The 24,337-nt window shown below is 34.6% G+C and overlaps 1 protein-coding gene across 1 annotated transcript in view; it reads left to right on the forward strand.

Moving 5' to 3' along the window:
- The window catches only part of Scgdelta (sarcoglycan delta), an 88,261-nt gene extending 66,336 nt beyond the window's left edge, over positions 1-21,925 (forward strand). The window contains exons 6-7 of the mRNA XM_075301794.1: positions 15,874-15,997; positions 21,436-21,925. Of these exons, the coding sequence (XP_075157909.1) occupies positions 15,874-15,997; positions 21,436-21,618 (307 nt within the window). The 3' untranslated portion in view covers positions 21,619-21,925. The remainder of the gene's footprint in view (positions 1-15,873; positions 15,998-21,435) is intronic.
- Positions 21,926-24,337: the final 2,412 nt, after the last annotated feature.

A 24,337-nucleotide genomic window follows, 5' to 3' on the forward strand; every position in this document is an offset into this window, starting at 1 on the left:
AAATCTGAACCGATTTCAACCAAATTTGGCGCACATAGCAACAATGCTTATTCTACTCCCTGTGCAAAATTTCAACTAAATCGGAGTTAAAAATTGGCCTCTGTGGGCAAATGAGGCGAAAGCTATATATGGGAGCCATATCTAAATCTGAACCGATTTGGCTGATATTTTGCAAGTTTTTCGAGACCCACAAAATATTCGGATATACGGAATTTGAGGAAGATCGGTTGGTATACACGCCAATTATGACCAGATCGGTGAAAAATATGTATGGCAGCTATATCTAAATCTGAACCGATTTTTTCCAAAATCAATAGGGATCGTCTTTGAGCCGAAACAGGACCCTATACCAAAGTTTAGGGCAATCGGACTAAAACTGCGAGCTGTACTTTGCACACAAAAATACATCAACAGACAGACAGACGGACAGACAGACAGACAGACGGACATCGCTAAATCGACTCAGAATTTAATTCTAAGCCGATCCGTATACTAAAAGGTTTGTCTATGATTACTCCTTCTTGGCGTTACATACAAATGCACAAACTTATTATACCCTGTACCACAGTAGTGGTGAAGGGTATAAAAATATGATTTTATTCATATACAAAAAGTTCTTAAAAGTTTAGAATAATTTTCTCAAAATTGAATTTCTAAAGAAAAATTTTATTGCTATAGAAAAATTTCTCAAAATTGTATTTATATAGAAAATTTTCTTATGATTTTATTTTTATGGAATATTTTTTTTTTAATTTTATTTTTTGTTATTTAATTTTCTCAAAATTTTATTTTTATAGAAAATTTTTACAAATTTTTATTTTCGTTTTGTTTGTTATTGTTAGTTTCTCTTCCATCACATTTGTTTAGGCAGTAGCCGACTTTCAAACCTTTTTTCGGAAGGTTCAAGTGTAGCTCACTTTGGGTTGAGTGAATTACCCGAATTTATTCTGATAATTGGTTGATAGTTTTGCTGCAAGTAGAAGATGCTGATGAGGAATGTGGTAATTCCGAAACAGCTGTGCATCCAACCATATTGCAGTCTATAGGACCTTGCTCAAATAAATTTGACAAGCATACTTTTCCTCTGTTGGTTAAGCTACACTGAATACCGTCATCCACAATCGAATTACTTGAGTTGCGGTAACACTTGCCGATGGCAAGGTATCTTAAAACCTCCTAACACCGTAATATATGCCACATAGTCCATACGTGGTATATATTAAGCTAAAAAGGCCGATTAAATACGTATATAATTAAGTTTAAAGTTTCTATAGAAATAAAATTTTGACAAAATAAAATTTTGACAACATTTTCTATAGAAGTAAAATTTGGCAAAAATTTTCTATAGAAATACAATTTGGAAAAAAATTTCTATAGAAATAAAATTTTGACAAAATTTTCTATAGAAATAAAATTTGGAAAAAATTTTCTATAGAAATAAAATTTTGACAAAATTTTCTATAGAAATAAAATTTTGACAACATTTTCTATAGAAATAACATTTTGACAATGTTTTCTATAAAAATAAAATTTTGGTAGATTATTTTTGGCTCGAGTGGCAACCATGATTATGAACCGATATGGACCAATTTTTGTGTGATTGGGGATCGGCTATATATAACTATAGATATGGACCAATTTTGGCATGGTTATTAGCGGCCTTATACTAACACCACGTTGCAAATTTCAACCGGATCGGATGAATTTTGCTCCTCTATGAGGCTGCGGAGATCAAATCTGGGGAACGGTTTATATGGGAGCTATATATAATTATGGACCGATATGGACCAATTCTTGCGTGTTTCTTAGAGACCACATTCTAACACCATGTTCCAAATTTCAACCGGATCGGATGAATTTTGCTCCTCCAAGAGGCTCCGGAGGACAAATCTGGGGATCGATTTATATAGGGGCTATATATAATTATGGACCGATAAGGACCAATTCTTGCATGATTCTTAGAGACCATATACTAACACCACGTACCAAATTTCAACCGGATCGGATGAATTTTGCTCCTCTAAGAGGCTCCGGATTTCAAATCTGCGGATCGGCTTATATGGGGGCTATATATAATTATGAACCGATATGGACCAATTTTGGCATGGTTGTTAGAGACAATATACTAACACCACATACCAAATTTCAATCGGATCGGATGAAATTTGGTTCTCTTAGAGGCTTCGCAAGCGAAATCGGGGGATCAGTTTATATGGGTGCTATATGTAATTATGGACCGCTATGGACCAATTCCTGCATGGTTGTTAGAGACCATATACTTACACCATGTACCAAATTTCAGCCGGATCGGATGAAATTTGCTTCTCTTAGAGCAATCGCAAGCCAAATTTGGGGGTCCGTTTATATGGGGGCTATACGTAAAAGTGGATCGATATGGCCCATTTGCAATACCATCCGACCTACATCCATAACAACTCTTTCAAATTTCAAGTCGATCGCTTGTTTCGTTCGGAAGTTAGCGTGATTTCAACAGACGGACGCACGGACGGACATGCTCAGATCGACTCATAATTTCACTACGACCCAGAATATGTATACTTTATGGGATATTAGAGCAATATTTCGATGTGTTGCAAACGGAATAACAAAGTTAATATACCCCCATCTTATGGTGGGGGTATAAAAATTATTTTTTTAGAAATTTTTACAAAATTTTATTTTAATAGAAAATTTTGCCAAAATTTTGTTGCCGTAGACAATTTGCTCTCTATTTTATTTCTATAGAAAATTTTCTCATAGAAAAAATGTTCTCAAAATTTTACTTCTAAAGAATTTTTTTTTAAAAAATTTACTTCTAGAGAAAATTTACAGAAAATGTTCTCAAAAATTTTCATAAAATATAATTTCTATACAAAATTTTGTTTTTTAGAAAATTTTTATAAAATTTTATGTGAATAGAAAAGTTTCTCGTGACTTTATTTCTATAGAATATTTTCTGAAAATCACCAAATAAATTTACTTAATATTTATGTATTGTAAATTGCAAATAGAGGAAGGAAAAAAGAAAATTATCTCAAAATTTTATTTCTTTAAAAAAATTTCAAAACTTTATTGCCATAGATATTTTTCTCAGAATTTTTTTTCTATAGAAAATTTTCGCAACATTTGGTTTCTATAGAAAATTTTTTCAACATTTTATTTCTAGAAAAAAATTCTCTCAAAGTTTTATTTCCCTAAAAAATTTCTAAAAATTTTATTTCTAACAAAATATCACAATTTTAGTTTTATAGAAAAATGTCTTAAAGTGTTATTATACCCACCACCATAGAATGGTGACGGGGGTATAATAAGTTTGTCATTCCGCTTGTAACACATCCAAATATCGATTTCCGACTATATAAAGTAAATATATATACTTTATATAGGGAGAAATTCTAAGGGAGATCAGGGAGAAATTCTAAGACGATATAACCATGTCCGTCTGTCTGTCTGGCTGTCGTTGTAATCACGCTACAGTCTTCAATAATGAAGCAATCGTGCTGAAATTTTGCACAAACTCGTCTTTTGTCTGCAGGCAGGTCAAGTTCGGTCCAGGTTTTGATATAGTCCCCATATAAAAAGTCCTCCCGATATGGGGTTTTGGGTTTATAGAAATCGTAGTTTTTATCCAATTTGCCTGAAATTTGAAATCTAGAGGTATGTTATGACAATAAAGAGGTGTGCCAAAAATGGTGAGTATCGGTCCATGTTTTGGTATGGTCCCCATATAAACCGACCTCCCGATTTGGGTCTTGGGCTTATAGAAATCGTAGTTTTTATCCAATTTGCCTGAAGTTGGAAATCTTGAGGTATTTTCGAACCATAAATAGGTGTGTCAAAAATTGTGAGTATCGGGTCATGTTTTGGCATAGCCCCCATATAGACCGATCTCCCGATTTTACTTCTTGGGCTTCTAGAATCCGCAGTTTTTATTCAATTTACCTGAAATTTGAAATCTAGAGGTATTTTAGAACCATAAAGAGGTGTGCCAAATATGGTGAGCATTGGTCCATGTTTTGGTATGGTACCCATATAAACAGACCTCCCGATTTTGGGTCTTGGTCTTATAGAAACCGTAGTTTTTATCCAATTTGCCTGAAATTGGAAATCTGGAGGTATTTTCGAACAATAAATAGGTGTGCCAAGAATGGTGAGTATCGGTCCATGGTTTGGTATGGTCCCCATATAAACCGACCTCCCGATTTGGGTCTTGGGCTTATAGAAATCGTAGTTTTTATCCAATTTGCATGAAATTGGAAATCTTGAGGTATTTTCGAACCATAAATAGGTGTGTCAAAAATTGTGAGTATCGGATCATGTTTTGGCATAGCCCCCATATAGACCGATCTCCCGATTTTACTTCTTGGGCTTCTAGAATCCGCAGTTTTTATTCAATTTACCTGAAATTGGAAATCTAGAGGTATTTTAGAACCATAAAGAGGTGTGCCAAATATGGTCAGTATCGGTCTATGGTTTGGTATAGCCCCCATATAGACCGATCTCCCGATTTTACTTCTTGGGCTTCTACAATCAATACTTTTTATTCAATTTGCATCGGTCCATGTTTTGGTATGGTCGCCATATAAACCGACCTCCCGATTTGGGGACTTGGTCTTATAGAAACCGTAGTTTTTATCCAATATGCCTGAAATTGGAAATCTAGAGATATTTTCGAGCATTAAGAGGTGTGCTGAAAACAGTGAGTATCGGTCCATATTTTAGTGTAGCCCCCATAAGAACGATCTCCCGATTTAACTCCTTGGGTTTCTAGAAGCCGTAGTTTAGTTCGGCCCGGCCGGACTTACTGCTGTATATACTTGTTTCTATATAAAAATGTTATCTCTAAAGTAAATTTTGTCAAAATTTTATTTCTATAGACTATTTTGTTAAAATTTTAGTTTTATAGAAAAATTTCTGCAGGAGTTTTATATCTATAGAAAATTTTCTCAAAATTTTATTTCTATAGAAAATTTTCTCAAAATGTTAGTTCTATAGACAATTTTGTTAAAATTTTAGTTTTATAGAAAAATTTCTGCAGGAGTTTTATATCTATAGAAAATTTTCTCAAAATTTTATTTCTATAGAAAATTTTCTCAAAATGTTAGTTATATATAATTTTTTCGCAAAAAAAAAAATATTAAATGTTTGAAAAGCTTTAGTAATTTGTGCGGGATCTAGCTTATAGCATGCCAATATATTTTCCTACCCTACATGAATTACATTACTGTCCGTCAGGTACTACATGAGACAATTGCCAGAAAGCAAGCAATATGCATTAAATAAACACTTATTAATTCATGCTGTGCGAATTGCGTTTATGGTATATGGAACAAGCGATGAATAGCAACAAACAAATCTGGCTACCAGCATGTCTGCCATCTGTAATGGACTATTACTGACATACTCACCTTTCCATTTCCATCAGACCATTCTCCTTACATATCCTTAAGCCTGTACTCCTTCTCCAATGTTCCTACCAATGTTCAGCTTTGGTTTCCTTTTCAAACGACAGGTTGTTAGTGTTGTCTATAAGTCAGACATTTCTGATGTTTGTTTTGGTTCACAGCAGTTACATAGTCACTCAGGCAATCCAGTCGATCAGGCTCAGGAATGTATGAATGTAACCACCATACATGACTAGGATATTAATGGGTTTTCAATGAAATATACAAACACACTTACATCAGAGGAATACTTGTGCGTTTACTGAATGTGTGTTTATGTGACGCAATGAGAAACAGAGTTTATTAAAAAGTGCTCAAAGGGTTTAAGTGACAAATATGGATTGTATTTGTTTACATGTTCATCACGGCGGACAGAACGCGTAAGCACCGTATTTTGTTCGTCTATCGCAAAGAAATGGGATATGAATGAATGCAGTCTTTCTACCCTCCAATGTTGTGTTCTATTTAGTAAAAGTTTGTATGTGAGTTTGATGAGAATCGTGTAAGTATAATGCAAGGCAATGCAATTTCTGGTTGAAGATTCGAAAAAATTAAATCCCTTCACCCCAAAAGTGAAAAGTTCGTTCCAACAATTAATTTTATTCAGCTCAATCGAAACAAAATTTAAAGAAAATCAAAGATTGTAATGGACCAATTTTTGTGTGATTGGGGATCGGCTATATATAATTATGGACCGATATGGACCAATTCTTGCATGGCCGATTAAATACGTATATAATTAAGTTTAAAGTTTCTATAGAAATACAATTTTGACAAAATTAAATTTTGACAACATTTTCTATAGAAGTAAAATTTGGAAAAAAAATCTATAGAAATAAAATTTTGACAAAATTTTCTATAGAAATAAAATTTTGACTTTTCTAAATTTTGAATTTTCTATAGAAATAAAATTTTGACAAAATTTACTATAAAAATAAAATGTTGACAAAATTTTCTATAGAAATAACATTTTGACAATGTTTTCTATAAAAATAAAATTTTGGTAGATTATTTTTGGCTCGAGTGGCGACCATGATTATGAACCGATATGGACCAATTTTTGTGTGATTGGGGATCGGCCATATATAATTATGGACCGATATGGACCAATTCTTGCATGGTTGTTAGAGACCATATACTAATATCAAGTACCAAATTTCAACCGGATCGGATGAATTTTGCTCCTCTAAGAGGCTCCGGAGGACAAATCTGGGGATCGGCTTATAGGGGGGCTATATATAATTATGGACCGATATGAACCAATTTTGGCATGGTTGTTAAAGACAATATACTAACACCACGTACCAAATTTCAATCGGATCGGATGACTTTTGCTCCTCAAAGAGGCTCCGGAGGTCAAATCTGGGGATCGGTTTATATGGGAGCTATATATAATTATGGGCCAATGTGGACCAATTTTTGCACGATCATTAGAGAACATATACCAATACCATGTACCAAATTGCAGCCGGATCGGATGAAATTTGCTTCTCTTAGAAGCTCCGCAAGCCAAATCGGGGGATCGGTTTATATGGGGGCTATATATAATAATGGACCGATGTGGACCAATTTTTGCATGGTTGTTAGAGACCATATACCAACACCATGAACCAAATTTCAGCCGGATCGGATGAAATTTGCTTCTCTTAGAGCAATCGCAAGCCAAATTTGGGGGTCCGTTTATATGGGTGCTATAGTGTAAAAGTAGACCGATATGGCCCATTTGCAATACCATCCGACCTACATCAATAACAACTACTTGTGCCAAGTTTCAAGTCGATAGCTTGTTTCGTTCCGAAGTTAGCGTGATTTCAACAGACGGACGGACGGACATGCTCAGATCGACTCAGAATTTCACCACGACCCAGAATATATATCCTTTATGGGGTCTTAGAACAATATTTCGATGTGCTACAAACCATGTACGAAATTTCAGCCGGATCGGATTAAATATGCTTCTCTTAGAGGCTTCGCAAGGCAAATCTGGAAATCGGTTTATATGGTGTCTATATATAATTATGGACCGATGTGGACCAATTTTTGCATGGTTATTAGAGACCATATACCAACATCATGTACCAAATTTCAGCCGGATCGGATGAAATTTGCTTCTCTTTGAGGCTCCGCAAGCCAAATCTGGGGATCGGTTTATATGGGGTATATATAATTATGGACCGATGTGGACCAATTTTTGCATGGTTGTTAGAGACCATATACCAACATCATGTGTCAAATTTCAGCCGGATCGGATGAAATTTGCTTCTCTTTGAGGCTCCGCAAGCCAAATCTGGGGATCGGTTTATATGGGGGCTATATATAAGGACCGATATGGACCAATTTTTGCATGGTTGTTAGAGACCATATACCAACATAATGTACCAAATTTCAGCCGGATCGGATGAAATATGCTTCTGTTAGAGGCTCCACAAGCCAAATCTGAGGGTCCCTTTATATGGGGGCTATAGTGTAAAAGTAGACCGATATGGCCCATTTGCAATACCTTCCGACCTACATCAATAACAACTACTTGTGCCAAGTTTCAAGTCGATAGCTTGTTTCGTTCCAAAGTTAGCGTGATTTCAACAGACGGACGGACGGACATGCTCAGATCGACTCAGAATTTCACCACGACCCAGAATATATATCCTTTATGGGGTCTTAGAGCAATATTTCGATGTGTTACAAACGGAATGACAAAGTTAATATGGTATCCTATGGTGGAGGGTATAATAATATTATATAGTTATAGTTTTTGTATGAATATTCATTTACTGGAGACGCAAAGTAGGAAAATGTTGTCAAAATTGCGTATTTTTCGTTGATTGCTAAAGAAGTTTATAAAGATGCATTTTAGTGCTCACCAATATGGAAAATTTATAGCATATTTAGATTACAGCGTCTACTTTAAAATGTTTATTTATTTATTTATTAAAAGCTTTATTATAAATTATAATAAATATATAACAAACTAAGTGGGTAGTTAGAGTTTTGTGTCGTTTTCGACACCAATAGTCATACTTATGAGATCAAATATTTGTTTGACTGTTGATAGTCAAAGCTTTGGTAGGAGTTTTTAAGAATAGTTAGGCCTTCCGAGAAAGGAAATAGATGTAGGACGAAACGAGGATGAATGAAAAACAGGGTGACTGTCAAGGTAAACCTTTCACGGGCAGTGCATATTAAAGGGTGATTCTTTTGAGGTTAGGATTTTCATGCATTAGTATTTGACAGATCACGTGGGATTTCAGACATGGTGTCAAAGAGAAAGATGCTCAGTATGCTTTGACATTTCATCATGAATAGACTTACGATCTGCCACAACGTCGAATTTTCAGTGAATGGGCCCTAGAAAAGTTGGCAGAAAATCCGCTTTTTTATCGACAAATTTTGTTCAGCGATGAGGCTCATTTCTGGTTGAATGGCTACGTAAATAAGCAAAATTGCCGCATTTGGAGTGAAGAGCAACCAGAAGCCGTTCAAGAACTGCCCATGCATCCCGAAAAATGCACTGTTTGGTGTGGTTTGTACGCTGGTGGAATCATTGGACCGTATTTTTTCAAAGATGCTGTTGGACGCAACGTTACGGTGAATGGCGATCGCTATCGTTCGATGCTAACAAACTTTTTGTTGCCAAAAATGGAAGAACTGAACTTGGTTGACATGTGGTTTCAACAAGATGGCGCTACATGCCACACAGCTCGCGATTCTATGGCCATTTTGAGGGAAAACTTCGGAGAACAATTCATCTCAAGAAATGGACCGGTAAGTTGCCCACCAAGATCATGCGATTTGACGCCTTTAGACTATTTTTTGTGGGGCTACGTCAAGTCTAAAGTCTACAGAAATAAGCCAGCAACTATTCCAGCTTTGGAAGACAACATTTCCGAAGAAATTCGGGCTATTCCGGCCGAAATGCTCGAAAAAGTTGCCCAAAATTGGACTTTCCGAATGGACCACCTAAGACGCAGCCGCGGTCAACATTTAAATGAAATTATCTTCAAAAAGTAAATGTCATGGACCAATCTAACGTTTCAAATAAAGAACCGATGAGATTTTGCAAATTTTATGCGTTTTTTTTTTAAAAAAAGTTATCAAGCTCTTAACAAATCACCCTTTACAACAGGAGCAGCGATACATTTTTATACCCTCCATCATAGGATGGGGGTATATTAACTTTGTCATTCCGTTTGTAACACATCGAAATATTGCTCTAAGACCCCATAAAGTATATATATTCTGGGTCGTGGTGAAATTCTGAGTCGATCTAGGCATGTCCGTCCGTCCGTCCGTCCGTCTGTTGAAATCACGCTAACTTCCGAACGAAACAAGCTATCGACTTGAAACTTGGCACAAGTAGTTGTTATCGATGTAGGTCGGATGGTATTGAAAATGGGCCATATCGGTCTACTTTTACACTATAGCCCCCATATAAAGGGACCCTCAGATTTGGCTTGTGGAGCCTCTAACAGAAGCATATTTCATCCGATCCGGCTGAAATTTGGTACATGATGTTGGTATATGGTCTCTAACAACCATGCAAAATTGATCCATATCGGTCCTTAATTATATATAGCCCCCATATAAACCGATCCCCAGATTTGCCTTGCGGAGCCTCAAAGAGAAGCAAATTTCATCCGATCCGGCTGAAATTTGACACATGATGTTGGTATATGGTCTCTAACAACCATGCAAAAATTGGTCCACATCGGTCCATAATTATATATAGCCCCCATATAAACCGATCCCCAGATTTGGCTTGCGGAGCCTCAAAGAGAAGCAAATTTCATCCGATCCGGCTGAAATTTGGTACGTGATGTTGGTATATGGTCTCTAACAACCATGCAAAAATTGGTCCACATCGGTCCATAATTATATATAGAACCATATAAACCGATTTCCAGATTTGGCTTGCGAAGCCTCTAAGAGAAGCATATTTAATCCGATCCGGCTGAAATTTGGTACATGGTGTTGGTATATGGTCTCTAAAAATCATGCACAAATTGGTTCACAAAATTTTATTTCTAGAGAAAATTTTGTTAAAATTTTATTCGGTTCATAATAAAATTTTCATCATTGTCAAAATTTTATTTCTATAGAAAATTTTGTAAAAATTTTATTTCTATAGAAAATTTTGTTCAAATTTTATTCGGTTCATAATCATGGTTGCCACTCGAGCCAAAATAATCTACCAAGATTTTATTTCTATAGAAAATTTTGTCAAAAGTTTATTTCTATAGAAATTTTGTTAAAATTTTATTTTTGTAGAAATTTTTGTCAAAATTTTCTTTCTGTAGAAAATTTTGTCAAAATTTTTATTTCTATAGAAAATTTTGTGAAAATTTTATTTCTATAGAAAATTTTGTTAAAATTTTATTTCTGTAGAAAATTTTGTCAAAATTTTATGTCTACTTTGTCAAACTGAAATATATAAGTATTGGATCGATCTTTTTATACCCTCCACCATAGGATGGGGGTATATTAACTTTGTCATTCCGTTTGTAACACATCGAAATATTGCTCTAAGACCCCATAAAGTATATATATTCTGGGTCGTGGTGAAATTCTGAGTCGATCTAAGCATGTCCGTCCGTCCGTCCGTCTGTCTGTCCGTCTGTCCGTCTGTCCGGCTGTCCGTCCGTCTGTGGAAATCACGCTAACTTCCGAAGGAAACTAGCTATCGACTTGAAACTTGGCACAAGTAGTTGTTATTGATGTAGGTCGGATGGTATTGAAAATGGGCCATATCGGCCCACGTTTACGTATAGCCCCCATATAAACCGATCCCCAAATTTGGCTTGCGGAGCCTTCCGGAGCAGCAAAATTCATCCGATCCGGTTGAAATTTGGTACGTGGTCTAAGTATACGGTCTCTAACAACCATGCAAAAATTGGTCCATATCGGTCCATAATTATATATAGCCCCCATATAAACCGATCCCCAGATTTGACCTCCGGAGCCTCTTGGAGGGGCAAAATTCATCCGATCCGGTTGAAATTTGGTACCTGATGTTAGTATACGGTCTCTAACAACCATGCAAAAATTGGTCCATATCGGTCCATAAATATATATAGCTCCCATATAAACCGATCCCCAGATTTGAACTCTGGAGCCTCTTGGATAAGCAAAATTCATCCGATCCAATTGAAATTTAGTACGTGGTGTTAGTATACGGTCTCTAACAACCATGCAAAAATTGGTCCATATCGGTCCATAATTATATATAGCTCCCATATAAACCGATCCCCAGATTTGACCTCCGGAGCCTCTTTGAGGAGCAAAAGTCATCCGATGCGGTTGAAATTTGGTACATTTCGTTAGTATATGGCCTCTAACAACCATGTAAAAATTGTCAAATTTTATTACTATAGAAAGTTTTGTCAAAATTTCATTTCTATAGAAAGTTTTGTAAAAAGTCTATTTCTATAGCAATGTTTGTCAACATTTTATATCCACAGAAAATTTTGTCAAAATTTTATTTCTGTAGAGAATTTTGTAAAAAAATTATTTCTGTAGAAAATTTTGTCAACATTTTATTTCTATAGAACATTTTGTCAACATTTTATTTCTATAGAAAATTTTGTCAACATTTTATTTCTATAGAAAATTTTGTCAAAATTTTATTGCTATAGAAAATTTTGTCAACATTTTACTTCCATAGAAAATTTTGTCAACATTTTATTTCTATAGAAAATTTTGTCAAGTTAAAAAGTTTTACGATACCTTGCCATCGGCAAGTGTTATCGCAACCCAAGTAATTCGATTGTGGATGACAGCCTTTAGTAGAAGTTCCTACGCAATCCATGGTGGAGGGTACATAAGATTCGGCCTGGCCGAACTTACGGCCGTATATACTTGTTTGATTTAATATATACCACGTATGGACTTACATACAATTTAGAAGATGGTGTTAGGAGGTTTTAAGATACCTTGCCATCGGCAAGCGTTACCGCAATTAAGTAATTCGATTGTGGATGTCAGTGTTTAGATCAAGTTTCTACGCAATCCATGATGGAGGGTACATAAGCTTCGGCCTGGCCGAACTTACGGCCGTATATACTTGTTTGAACTCATAAATACTAGGTGGCGTGTACTATAATAGACAGAATAAGTTAACTTCCAAATAACAGAAGAGAATGCTAAAGGGTGGTTAAAATTTCAAGGGCCGATGTTGATTTTGAATAAAACACAAACTATTTAGGAAATTATTGTAATTTTATTTTATTGTGATATATTGGTATTATTCAATTATGTATGGAACAAAATATCGGCCAAATGGGCGCCGCGACATCGATGGCACACCTTCATCCGATGGTCCAGATTTTCGATGACGGTGAGGCATAATGGAGGTTCTATGCCGTTAATGTGCCGAATTATCTCATCCTTTAGCTCTTGAATTGTTGCTGGCTTATCGACGTACACCTTTTCTTTCAAATAACCCAAAAAAAAGTCCAACGGTGTCAAATCACATGATCTTGGCGGCCAATTGACATCGCCATTACGTGAGATAACACGGCCATTGAATTTGTTGCGCAAAAGAGCCATTGTTTCGTTAGTTGTGTGGCAAGCGGCACCGTTCTGCTGAAACCACATATCGTCCACATCCATATCTTCCAATTCGGGCCATAAAAAGTTCATTATCATCTCACGATAGCGAATACCATTCACAGTAACTGCCTGACCGGCCTCATTTTGGAAAAAATACGGCCCGATGATGCCGCCAGCCCATAAACCGCACCAAACAGTCACTCTTTCTGGGTGCATTGGTTTTTCGACAATCACTCTTGGATTCTCATTCGCCCAAATGCGGCAATTCTGTTTATTGACGAATCCACCGCGGTGAAAATGTGCCTCAGCACTGAAGATGATTTTCTTCGAAAATAGATCATCCACTGTTGCCATTTCTTGGAACCATTTAACACGTTGTTGGATTGTGTATCTCTCCATGGTTCAAATTGAGTAAGTCTGAAATATAGAAATGTCAAATAAAAGTCGGAAAAAAACTTGGCGTTTAGGTGTGGTTCACATTCAACATCGGCCCTTACAATTTAACCAACCTTTATATGTTACGAACACTGAAAAAATATTGACCTAATATGAATTGAAATTTTAGTACACGCAATTTTCACAATATTAAGACAAATTTCTTTAAAATAAAGAAATTTTAATGAAAACAAAGTTCACGATGATTGCATTGGCAGTTTTTTCACTAAATTCAGGATATTTAGTATTAAGTTCGAGTTTACACACTCAAAAAAAAAAAAAGAAAACGCCTCTGTAACATATAGTCCCAAACATATTCTGCTCCAACTATGTTATATATATTTTCAGAATTTGTTCAAACAAAAAAATGTTTGTACTGAGCACACATGTTATGTTTCTTTGTTTAAGGCCCCAAATAGTGAATTCCAGTTTCTAAACATTTGTTTGCTTGCAGCGAAATGTATTAAATATAATTGTATTAGAATACAATAAGCACGTATGTTTATAATTTATTTTAAAAAATGTAAGTCGATAAGTAATTATGAACGAGTACTCAGCATATCAGCATATATGTATTTTGTTATCTATCTCCGTCGCCTTCTTTATCATTTCTTCTACTCTCTCTCTCTCTCGCTCTCACACACACACACACAAGGGACTGGATAGTCTAAGTGAGCCTGAAAATAACCTTTTAACGAGGGTTGCCATTCTGGTCTGATCGGACCAAAATTGGTGAAAAAAACTTAATTTTTAAATTTGTTCCAATGGTAGGACCAAATGGAACTTGGTTAATTTTCTATAGAAATAAAATTTCGACAAAATTTTCTATAGAACTAAAATTTTGACAACATTTTCTATAGAAAAAGAAATGTTGAAAACAATTTCTATAGAAATAAAATTTTAATTTAATTTTAATTTAATTTAAAATTTAATTTAATTTTAATAAATTTAATTTCTGTAGAAATAAAATTTTGACAAAATCACCCTACGGGAAATGGATCAACCACAGGACCGGTACAGGACTAGTCCCTGGTGTGCATGGACCAGTCCTAGTTCTGGTCAAGACGTATGGAAGGGACCGGTCACTTTAACATGGGTTTGTCATTGACGGGGTAAATTTACACTTTAGGACACGTCTTGGACTCGTTCCTTAGGACACGTCCTGGGACATTTTAGTAGTAGCACTCCATAGACAGGTCCTCATGAACCAGTCTCGGACAACCTCTTAGGAATCTGTTTCAGTTTGGTTATCCGAATCGCACCAGAAATGAAAAACTTTTGAAATATATTGAACAATAGGTTATTCTGGTAATTCTACTTCACTAAATGTGTAGATCCAATAAGCTTTTTATATCAAGCGAGTATGGAAATCATTAAATTATGACTATTTAAAAACTGCAACAAACTGGATCACCGGTACCAGTCCTGTGATAGGTCCGTCAGTGACAATTTGCACCAATTTCCCGTAGGGCATGTACAGAAATAAACTTTAAAAAAATTGTTTATAGATACAAAATTATACAAAAATTTTGTATAGGAAGAAAATTTTTTAAAAATTTTATATAGAAATAAAATTTTGCGATAACTATCAATAGAAATAAAATTTGGACAAAATTTTCTCTAAAAATAAATGTTTGAAAAAATTTTCTATAAAAATAAAATTTTGACAAAATTTTCTTTGGAAAGAAAATTTTTACAAAACTTTTTATAGAAAGAAAATTTTTTATAGAAATAAAATTTTTTCAAAATTTTTTTCAATTTCAATTGTTTATTGTATTCATAAATTGCTTACATCTGATATTCTAACTTAAAGAGGACAAAATTTTTTATAGAAATTGAAATTATACACCGAAATAAAATTATGACAAAATTTTCTAGAAAAACAACATTTTGACAAAATTTTCTGTAGAAATACAATTTTGACAAAATTTTCTATAAAAAAAATTTTTGACAAAGTTTTCTATAGAAATAAATTTCTAACAAAATTTTCTGTAGAAATAAATTTTTGACAAAAAATTCTATAGAAATAAAATGTTGGCAAAATTTTCGTTGGAAAGAAAAGGCTTCATAAAAGTAAACGCAAATTCGAGACACGAGATCTGAATCTTAGTTTTAAATTTATATTCGTATAGGCTGCATTTAAAGACAGATAGATCCCAGAAAATGTTCTTTATTTTAAAGGTTAGGTTAGGTTAGGTTATGTGGCAGCCCGATGTATCAGGCTCACTTAGAGTATTCATTCCATTGTGATACCACAGTGGTGAACTTCTCTCTTTATTTTAAAGAAACCGTCTCTTTGGCTCTGAATTAATACAGAAATCCTTAAGGGAAGATCGAAGTCTTTGAATATGTTTACACTTTGTGAAAATTAGATTTAGTTTTTGTTTCCTCACTCATGAAATATTCATTTCTCTTTTTGTTTTTTTTTTTTTTTTTATTTATTTATTAGGCTGGAATCACCTACACGACAACTGGAAATGAAGGCAGCCCAGGATATCAATCTACAATCACGAGCTGGAGGTATTGAAATAACAGCACTTGAGGATATCAAACTGACAACTTTAGAAGGAAGTGTAAGTACAACTTCGTTACTCATAAAAATTCAAAATAAATAAATAAAATAATTATAAGTATAAGTATAAACTAAATACTAAACATTTTATAACTTACCAAATTAGATATTATCCAACCAAAAGAGGAATAAGGAATATCTGAAACAAAATATAATAAATTATAATAAAACTATGCATGAATATTTTTCAAATATATTGGCGTTCAAATGTTAGCTTATAATAGTCATTTATACCATTTTTTCATTTCGAAAATTAACGAAAAATGTGAAACGAAAAATGGTCCTAGAATACCTCTAGATTTCAAATTTCAAGCAAATTGGATAAAACCTACGGATTCTAGAAGCCAAAGAGGTAAAATCGAGAGTTTGGTCTATATGGTGGCTATATCAAAACATGGACCGGTACTCACCATTTTTGGCACACGTCTTTAGGGTCCTAGAGTACCCCTACATTTCCAATTTCAGGCAAATTGGATAAAAACTACAGATTCTAGAAGCCCAAGAATTAAAATCGGGAGATCGGTCTATATTGTGGCTATATCAAAACATGGACCGGTACTCACCATTTTTGGTGCATGTCTTTAGGGTTCTAGAGTACCCATAGATTTCATATTTCAGGTAAATTGGATTAAAACTACGGATTCTAGAAGCCCAAGAAGTAAAATCGGGAGATCGGTCTATGTGGGGCTATATCAACTCATGGACCGATACACCCCATTTTCGGTGCACCTTTTTATGGTCCTAGAATACCTCTAGATTTCCAATTTCATGCAAATGGGATAGAAAATACACTTTTTAGACGGCCAAGAAGCAAAATGGGGATATCGATCCATATGGGGGCTATACCAAAACATGGACCGATAGGCACCATTTTCTGTACACTTTTTGATGGTCCTAAAATACTACAGTTTTTATAAGCCCAAGACCCCAAATCGGTTTATATGGGGACAAATCGAAACTTGAACCGATATAGCCCATCTTCGAACGTGACCTGCCTGCAAAGAAAAGGCGAATCTGTACCAAATTTCAGGTCGATAGCTCAATTATTCAAGGCTGTAGCGTGATTACAACAGAGAGACGGACATACTTATATCGGAATTTCTACCTGATCAAGAATATATATACTTTATATAGTCGGAAATCGATATTTTGATGTGTTACAAACGGAATGACAAACTTATTATAACCCCGTCACCATTCTATGGCCGTGGGTATAAAAAAATCAAGGTTTAAAAATTAAGTTCATAAACAAATTAAAAACCATAACGTTGTATACATATAAAAAACAAGTACGGAAAATCTAAAGTCGGGCGGGGCCTACTATATTATACCCTGCACCACTTTGTAGGTCTAAATTTTCGCTCGATATATATGTATTAGAAGTTTAGTCGACTAAGCAGTGGCGATTTTACAAGGAAAATGTTGGTATTTTGACCATTTGTGTCGAAATCAGAAAAACATATATATGGGAGCTATATATAAATCTGAACCGATTTCAACCAAATTTAGCACGCATAGCTACAATACTAATTCTACTCCCTGTGCAAAATTTCAACTAAATCAAAGGAAAAATTGGCCTCTGTGATCATATGAGTGTAAATCGGGCGAACGATATATATGGGAACTATATCTAAATCTGAACCGATTTCAACCAAATTTGGCACACTTGACTACACTACTAATTGTACTCCTAGTGCAAAATTTCAACCAAATTGGGTTAAAACTCTGGCTTCTGGAACCGTATTAGTCCATATCGGGCGAAAGATATATATGGGAGCTATATCTAAATCTGAACCGATTTCAATAAAATTTGGCACACTTGACTTTATTACATATTGTTCTTGTACAAAATTTTAGGCAAATTAGGGTAAAACTCTGGCTTCTGGGGCCATATAAGTCCATATCGGCCGAAATATACATATATATGGGAGTTATATCTAAATCTGAACCGATTTCTGCCAAAATCAATAGGTTTCTATTCTGAGCCAAAACACATACTTGTGCCAAATTTGTAGTCGATTGGACTAAAACTGCGACCTAGACTTTGGTTACAAAAATGTGTTCACGGATAGACGGACATGGCTATATCGACACACGAGCCCACCCTGAGCATTTTTGCCACCATGTGTCTATCTCGTCTCCTTCTGGGTGTTGCAAACATATGCACTAACTTATAATACCCTGTTCCACAGTGTGGCGCAGGGTATAAAAATCGCCACTTTGACAATTGCGTTATATATGCAATATCAATCAGAATTTGACGAATTTTCGTTAAGAATTTCTGAAATAAATGTTTCGATGTCATCATCGTTGGTACTTATTTCACTTATGGAAGGCGGTTCTAATAAAGTTGACAAAAACATCGAGGACGTAAATCGAATTTTAATGGAACGAAAACTTTTACGACGTAAATCGAAACAACGTTAACCGAGGCGACGTAAATCGGGATTGCTGTATTCCCCATTGGTATGTGGACCATAGGGCGTATGGTTGTGGTTTAGTTTCTGCCATTAATTATACGCCATAATGTCCGAAATTGCTTAATATTCTTTTAAAATAATTATATCTCGCTTTTGTATGGAAAAGCGACTAACAAGTCACTTAAAAAACTTTTTCACAAAATTTTATTTCTGTAAAATATTGCCTATTCCTGTAGAAAATTCTCACAAAATTTTATTTCTATTGAAAATATTGTCATAATTTAGTTTCTATAGAAAATTGTGTTGACATTTTATTTTAATATAAAATTTTCTCAATATATATTTTTCATAGATTTTTTTTAATTCTATTTCTATAGAAAATGCTCACAAAAATATATTTCTTTTGAAAATTCCCACAAAATTAATTGATCCATTTAATTGTTTGCTTGAAACGTCTTCAATTACGGAAATGATCGTATCAGTCCCATTTTTAATTAGTCATAAACAAAATACTTGATTAAAAAATTAATTGATTTCATAGCAAATTACAATACATTTTTTAATTGATTCAATTAAAAATTTAATTGATGTTGATTACAAAATGCAACTATTTTTTAATTAAAACTTAACTATTTTATTTTAATATAAAATTTAATATATTTTTTATATAGAAAATTTTAACAAAAGTTTATTTCTATAGAAAATTTGCACAAAATTTGATTTTATTGAAAATCTTGACAAAATTTTAATTTATAGAAAATCTTGACAAAATTGTATTTCTTGTAGTTGTTGAATAGTTGACCTTTCAGTATAGGTGTTATATTGCTTTATAGAAATTTTCGTATTTTTAGTAAATTGTCACAATTTTTTTTTTGTATTCAAAATTTTTACAAAATTTTATTTCGATGGAAAATTTTCACGATTTTTTTCTATAGAAAATTTTGTCAAAATTTTATTTTATTACAAAATTTTTTATTCGTGTTTTGTTTTTATACCCTGCGCCACACTGTGGAACAGGGTATTATAAGTTAGTGCATATGTTTGCAACACCTAGAAGGAGACGAGATAGACACGTAGTGTCTTTGGGAATAATGCTCAGGGTGGGTCCCTGAGCCGGTCTAGCCATGTCCGTCTGTCTGTGAACACATTTCTGTGATCAAAGTCTAGGTCGCAGTTCAAGTCCAATCGCCTTCAAATTTGGCACAAGTTCCTGTTGTGGGTCAGAATAGAACACTATTGATTTTGGAAGAAATCGGTTCAGAATTAGGTATAGCTTCCATATATCTTTCGACCGATATGCACTTATATGGACCCAGAAGCCAGAGTTTTACCCTGATTTGCTAGAAATTTTGCACCAGGAGAACAATAAGTACTATAGTCAGGTGTACCAAATTCGATTGAAATCGGTTCAGATTGAGATATAGCTCTCATATACATCTTTCGCCCGATATAGACTTATATATCCCCAGAAGCCAGAGTTTTAGCCCAATTTGGTTGAAATTTTGCACTAGGAGTACAATTAGTAGTGTAGTCAAGTGTGCTAAAATTTATTGAAATCGGTTCAGATTTAGATATAACTCCCATATATATCTTTCGCCCGATATGGACTAATATGTTCCTAGAAGCCAGAGTTTTGGCCCAATTTGGTTGAAATTGTGCACCAGGAGAACAATAAGTACTATAGTCAGGTGTGCCAAATTTGATTGAAATCGGTTCAGATTTAGATCTAGCTCCCATATATATCTATCGCCCGATATGGACTTATATGGCCCCAGAAGCCAGAGTTTTGGCCCAATTTGGTTGAAATTTTGCACTAGGAGTACAATTAGCAGTATAGTCAAGTGTGCCAAATTTGATTGAAATCGGTTCAGATTTAGATATAGCTCCCATATATAGCTTTCGTCCGATTTACACTCATATGACCACAGAGGCCAATTTTTTACTTCGATTTAGTTAAAATTTTGCACAGGGAGTATAATTAGCATTGTAGCTGTGCGTGCCAAAGTTGGATGCAATCGGTTCAGATTTATATATAGCACCCATATATAGCTTTCCCCCGATTTACACTCATATGTCCACAGAGGCCACTTTTTTGCTCCGATTTAGTTCAAATTTTGCACAGGGAGTAGAATTAGCATTGTAGCTATGCCTGCCAAATTTGGTTGAAATCGGTTTAGATTTAGATATAGCTCCCATATATATGTTTTTCTAATTTCGACAAAAATGGTAAAAATACCAACATTATCCTTGTAAAATCGCCACTGCTTAGTCGAAAAGTTGTAAAAATGACTCCAATTTTCCTAAACTTCTAATACATATATATCGAGCAATAAATCATAAATAAACTTTTGCAAAGTGTCCTTAAAATTGCTTCAGATTTAAATGTTTCTTATATATTTTTACTAACATTGTGTTCCACCCTAGTGCATTAGCCGACTTAAATTTTGAGTCTATAGATTTTGTAAAAGTCTATCAAATTCTGTCCAAATCGAGTGATATTTAAATTTATGTATTTGGGACAAACCTTTATATATAGACCCCCAACACATTTAACGGATGTGATATGGTATCGAAAATTTAGATCTACAAAGTGGTGCAGGGTATAATATAGTCGGCCCCGCCGATCCTTACTTATTTTTTACTAACATAGTGTACCATCCCAGGACATTAGCCGACTTAAATTTTAAGTCTATAGATTATAAATTTTGTTCAGATGGAGTCAAAAACCTTTATAACATATATAGCACGGAACACATTTGACGGATTTGATATAGTATCGAAAATGTGGATTTACAAAGTGGTGCAGGGTATAATATAGTCGGCCCCGTCCGACTTTGGACTATCCTTACTTGTTTTTTCTATAGAAAATTTTCTAAAAAGTTTATTTATATAGAAAATTTTTTCAAGATTTTATTTCTGAAAAAAAAATTTCTCAAAATGTTCGAAACTCTTGTAAATTGAAAAACCTTCTCAAAAGATCTTACGTTTACTTTGATTTTCGTGCTTCTTTATTTTACAGATACGTCTGGAATCATCGAAAATATTTATGCCAAATTTAAGAACAGTACCATCCATACAAGGACCGCCCCAAAAGGATCACACACATCGTGTATTTCAGCTATGTGCCTGTTCAAATGGCAAATTATTTTTGGCCAGTTCGCATTCGTCATGTGCCGGTGATGACAGTACCGTCTGCAGATGATTGAAACCCGATATCACCAATGACAATAACTCAAAGAAATATTGAATGGAAAATGGCAAGTAACTCACATAAACAGCAAAACAAAACACAACACAAAATAATCACAAGAACTGACAATTCTCCTGATGCAGGGGTTTTAGGTAAATATTTCCTTATTAAGAATATAGAAACGAAAAACAACTAAAGTGGAAAAAAAAAATATTTTTTTTTATAAGATAATCAAAATAAATTTAGCAACTAATATAATGTTATAGATAAATAGAAATACTATTATACTAAAATACCAATAAAAATAATTTAAATTGAATTTGAAATTAATTTCGAAACAAAATAATAATTTTTAATGTATTTTGTTAATATTGAAAATATGTGAAACAGATAATCTTAGTGACAATTGGTAATATTAAATGAAATGTTTCATATAAAATTGAAATATAAATCAATCATATCAAAATAAAATCACTTAAATGATAATATAAATGGCATGATCAAATTTACGTATGATTTGAAAATTATCGCAACGAAATTTTATACTTTTTTTATAAGGCTGTAAAGCAACTATAAAGTAATCGATTTTATCAGACAGAACTATAAATATTTTGTATTGGACATACGGACAAGAAAAAACATCAAATCATTTTGAAAAAAAAAAAAATTATGTTTTAATAATTTGAATTAGTTTAGGCGAAAAATTTAATATGAGTTAATTTAAGCTTTTAAGGAAGATATAATGATTGATTGGCGGCTACATTAGGGTCGTGATTAACAGACTTAATCGGCGACTAAAATTGGCGACTTTATTCATGGCATCGGATCTACATCAATAATAACTAGCAGTGGCAAGTAAGGGTGATTTCAATGAAAGGACTTAATTAGATCGACTTAGAATTGCACAAGGACCAATAATATAACAGGTTGGCTGATAAGTCCCCGGTCTAACAAAGAAAAACACATTTTTTTGTCAAAATTCGTTTTTGTTATTCAACATAGTTCCCTTCAAGAGCGATACAACGATTATAACGACCTTCCAATTTTTTGATACTATTTTGGTAGTACTCCTTTGGTTTTGCCTCAAAATAGGCCTCAGTTTCGGCGATCACCTCTTCATTGCAGCCACATTTTTTTCCCTGCGAGCATCCTTTTGAGGTCTGAGAACAAGAAAAAGTCGCTGGGGCCAGATCTGGAGAATACGGTGGGTGGGGAAGCAATTCGAAGCCCAATTCATGAATTTTTGCCATCGTTCTCAATTACTTGTGGCACAGTGCGTTGTCTTGGTGGAACAACACTTTTTTCTTCTTCATATGGGGCCGTTTCGCCGCGATTTCGACCTTCAAATGCTCCAATAACGCTATATAATAGTCACTGTTGATGGTTTTTCCCTTCTCAAGATAATCGATAAAAAGTATTCCATGCGCATCCCAAAAACCAGAGACCATTACTTTGCCAGCGGACTTTTGAGTTTTTCCACGCTTCGGAGACGGTTCCACTCAGCCAACGGTCGATTGGACTCAGGAGTGTAGTGATGGGGCCATGTTTCATCCATTGTCACATATCGACGGAAAAACTTGGGTGTCTTACGAGTTAACAGTTGCAAACACCGCTCAAAATCATCAACACGTTGTTGTTTTTGGTCAAATGTGAGCTCGCGCGGCACTCATTTTGCACAAAGCTTATGCATATACAAATATTGATGAATGATATGACCAACACATTCCTTTGATATCTCTAAGGCCTCTGCTATCTCGATCAACTTCATTTTACGGTCATTCAAAATCATTTTGTGATTTTTTATACCCTCCACCATTGGATGGGGGTATATTAACTTTGTGATTCCGTTTGTAACACATCGAAATATTGCTCTAAGACCCCATAAAGTATATATATTCTGGGTAGTGGTGAAATTCTGAATCGATCTGAGCATGTCCGTCCGTCCGTCCGTCTGTTGAAATCACGCTAACTTCCGAACGAAACAAGCTATCGACTTGAAACTTGGCACAAGTAGTTGTTATTGATGTAGGTCGGATGGTATTGCAAATGGGCCATATCGGTCCACTTTTACGAATAGCCCCCATATAAACGGACCCCCAAATTTGGCTTGCGAGGCCTCTAAGAGAAGCAAATTTCATCCGATCCGGCTGAAATTTGGTACATGGTGTTAGTATATGATCTCTAACAACCATGCAAAAATTGGTCCACATCGGTCCATAATTATATATAGCCCCCATATAAACCGATCCCCCGATTTGGCTTTCAGAGCCTCTAAGAGAAGCAAATTTCATCCGATCCGGCTGAAATTTGGTGCATTGTGTTAGTATATCGTCTTTAACAACCTTGCAAAAATTGGTCCATATCGGTCCATAATTATATATAGCCCCCATATAAACCGATCCCCAGATTTGGTTTGAGGAGCCTCTAAGAGAAGCAAGTTTCATCCTATCCGGCTGAAATTTGGTACATGGTGTTAGTATATGGTCTCTAATGACCATGCAGAAATTGGTCCACGTCGGTGCATAATTTTATATAGCTCCATATAAACCTATCGCCAGATTTGACCTCCGGAGCCTCTTGGAAGACCAAAATTCATCTGATTCAGTTGATATTTGGTACGTGGTGTTAATATATGGCCTCAAACACCCATGCAAAAGTTGGTCGAAATCGGTCCATAATTATGTATAGCCCCCATATAAACCGATCCCCAGATTTGACTTCCGGAGCCCCT

The sequence above is a fragment of the Haematobia irritans genome, chromosome 3 (genome assembly GCF_050003625.1).
Source record: "Haematobia irritans isolate KBUSLIRL chromosome 3, ASM5000362v1, whole genome shotgun sequence".
Taxonomy (NCBI): domain Eukaryota; kingdom Metazoa; phylum Arthropoda; class Insecta; order Diptera; family Muscidae; genus Haematobia; species Haematobia irritans.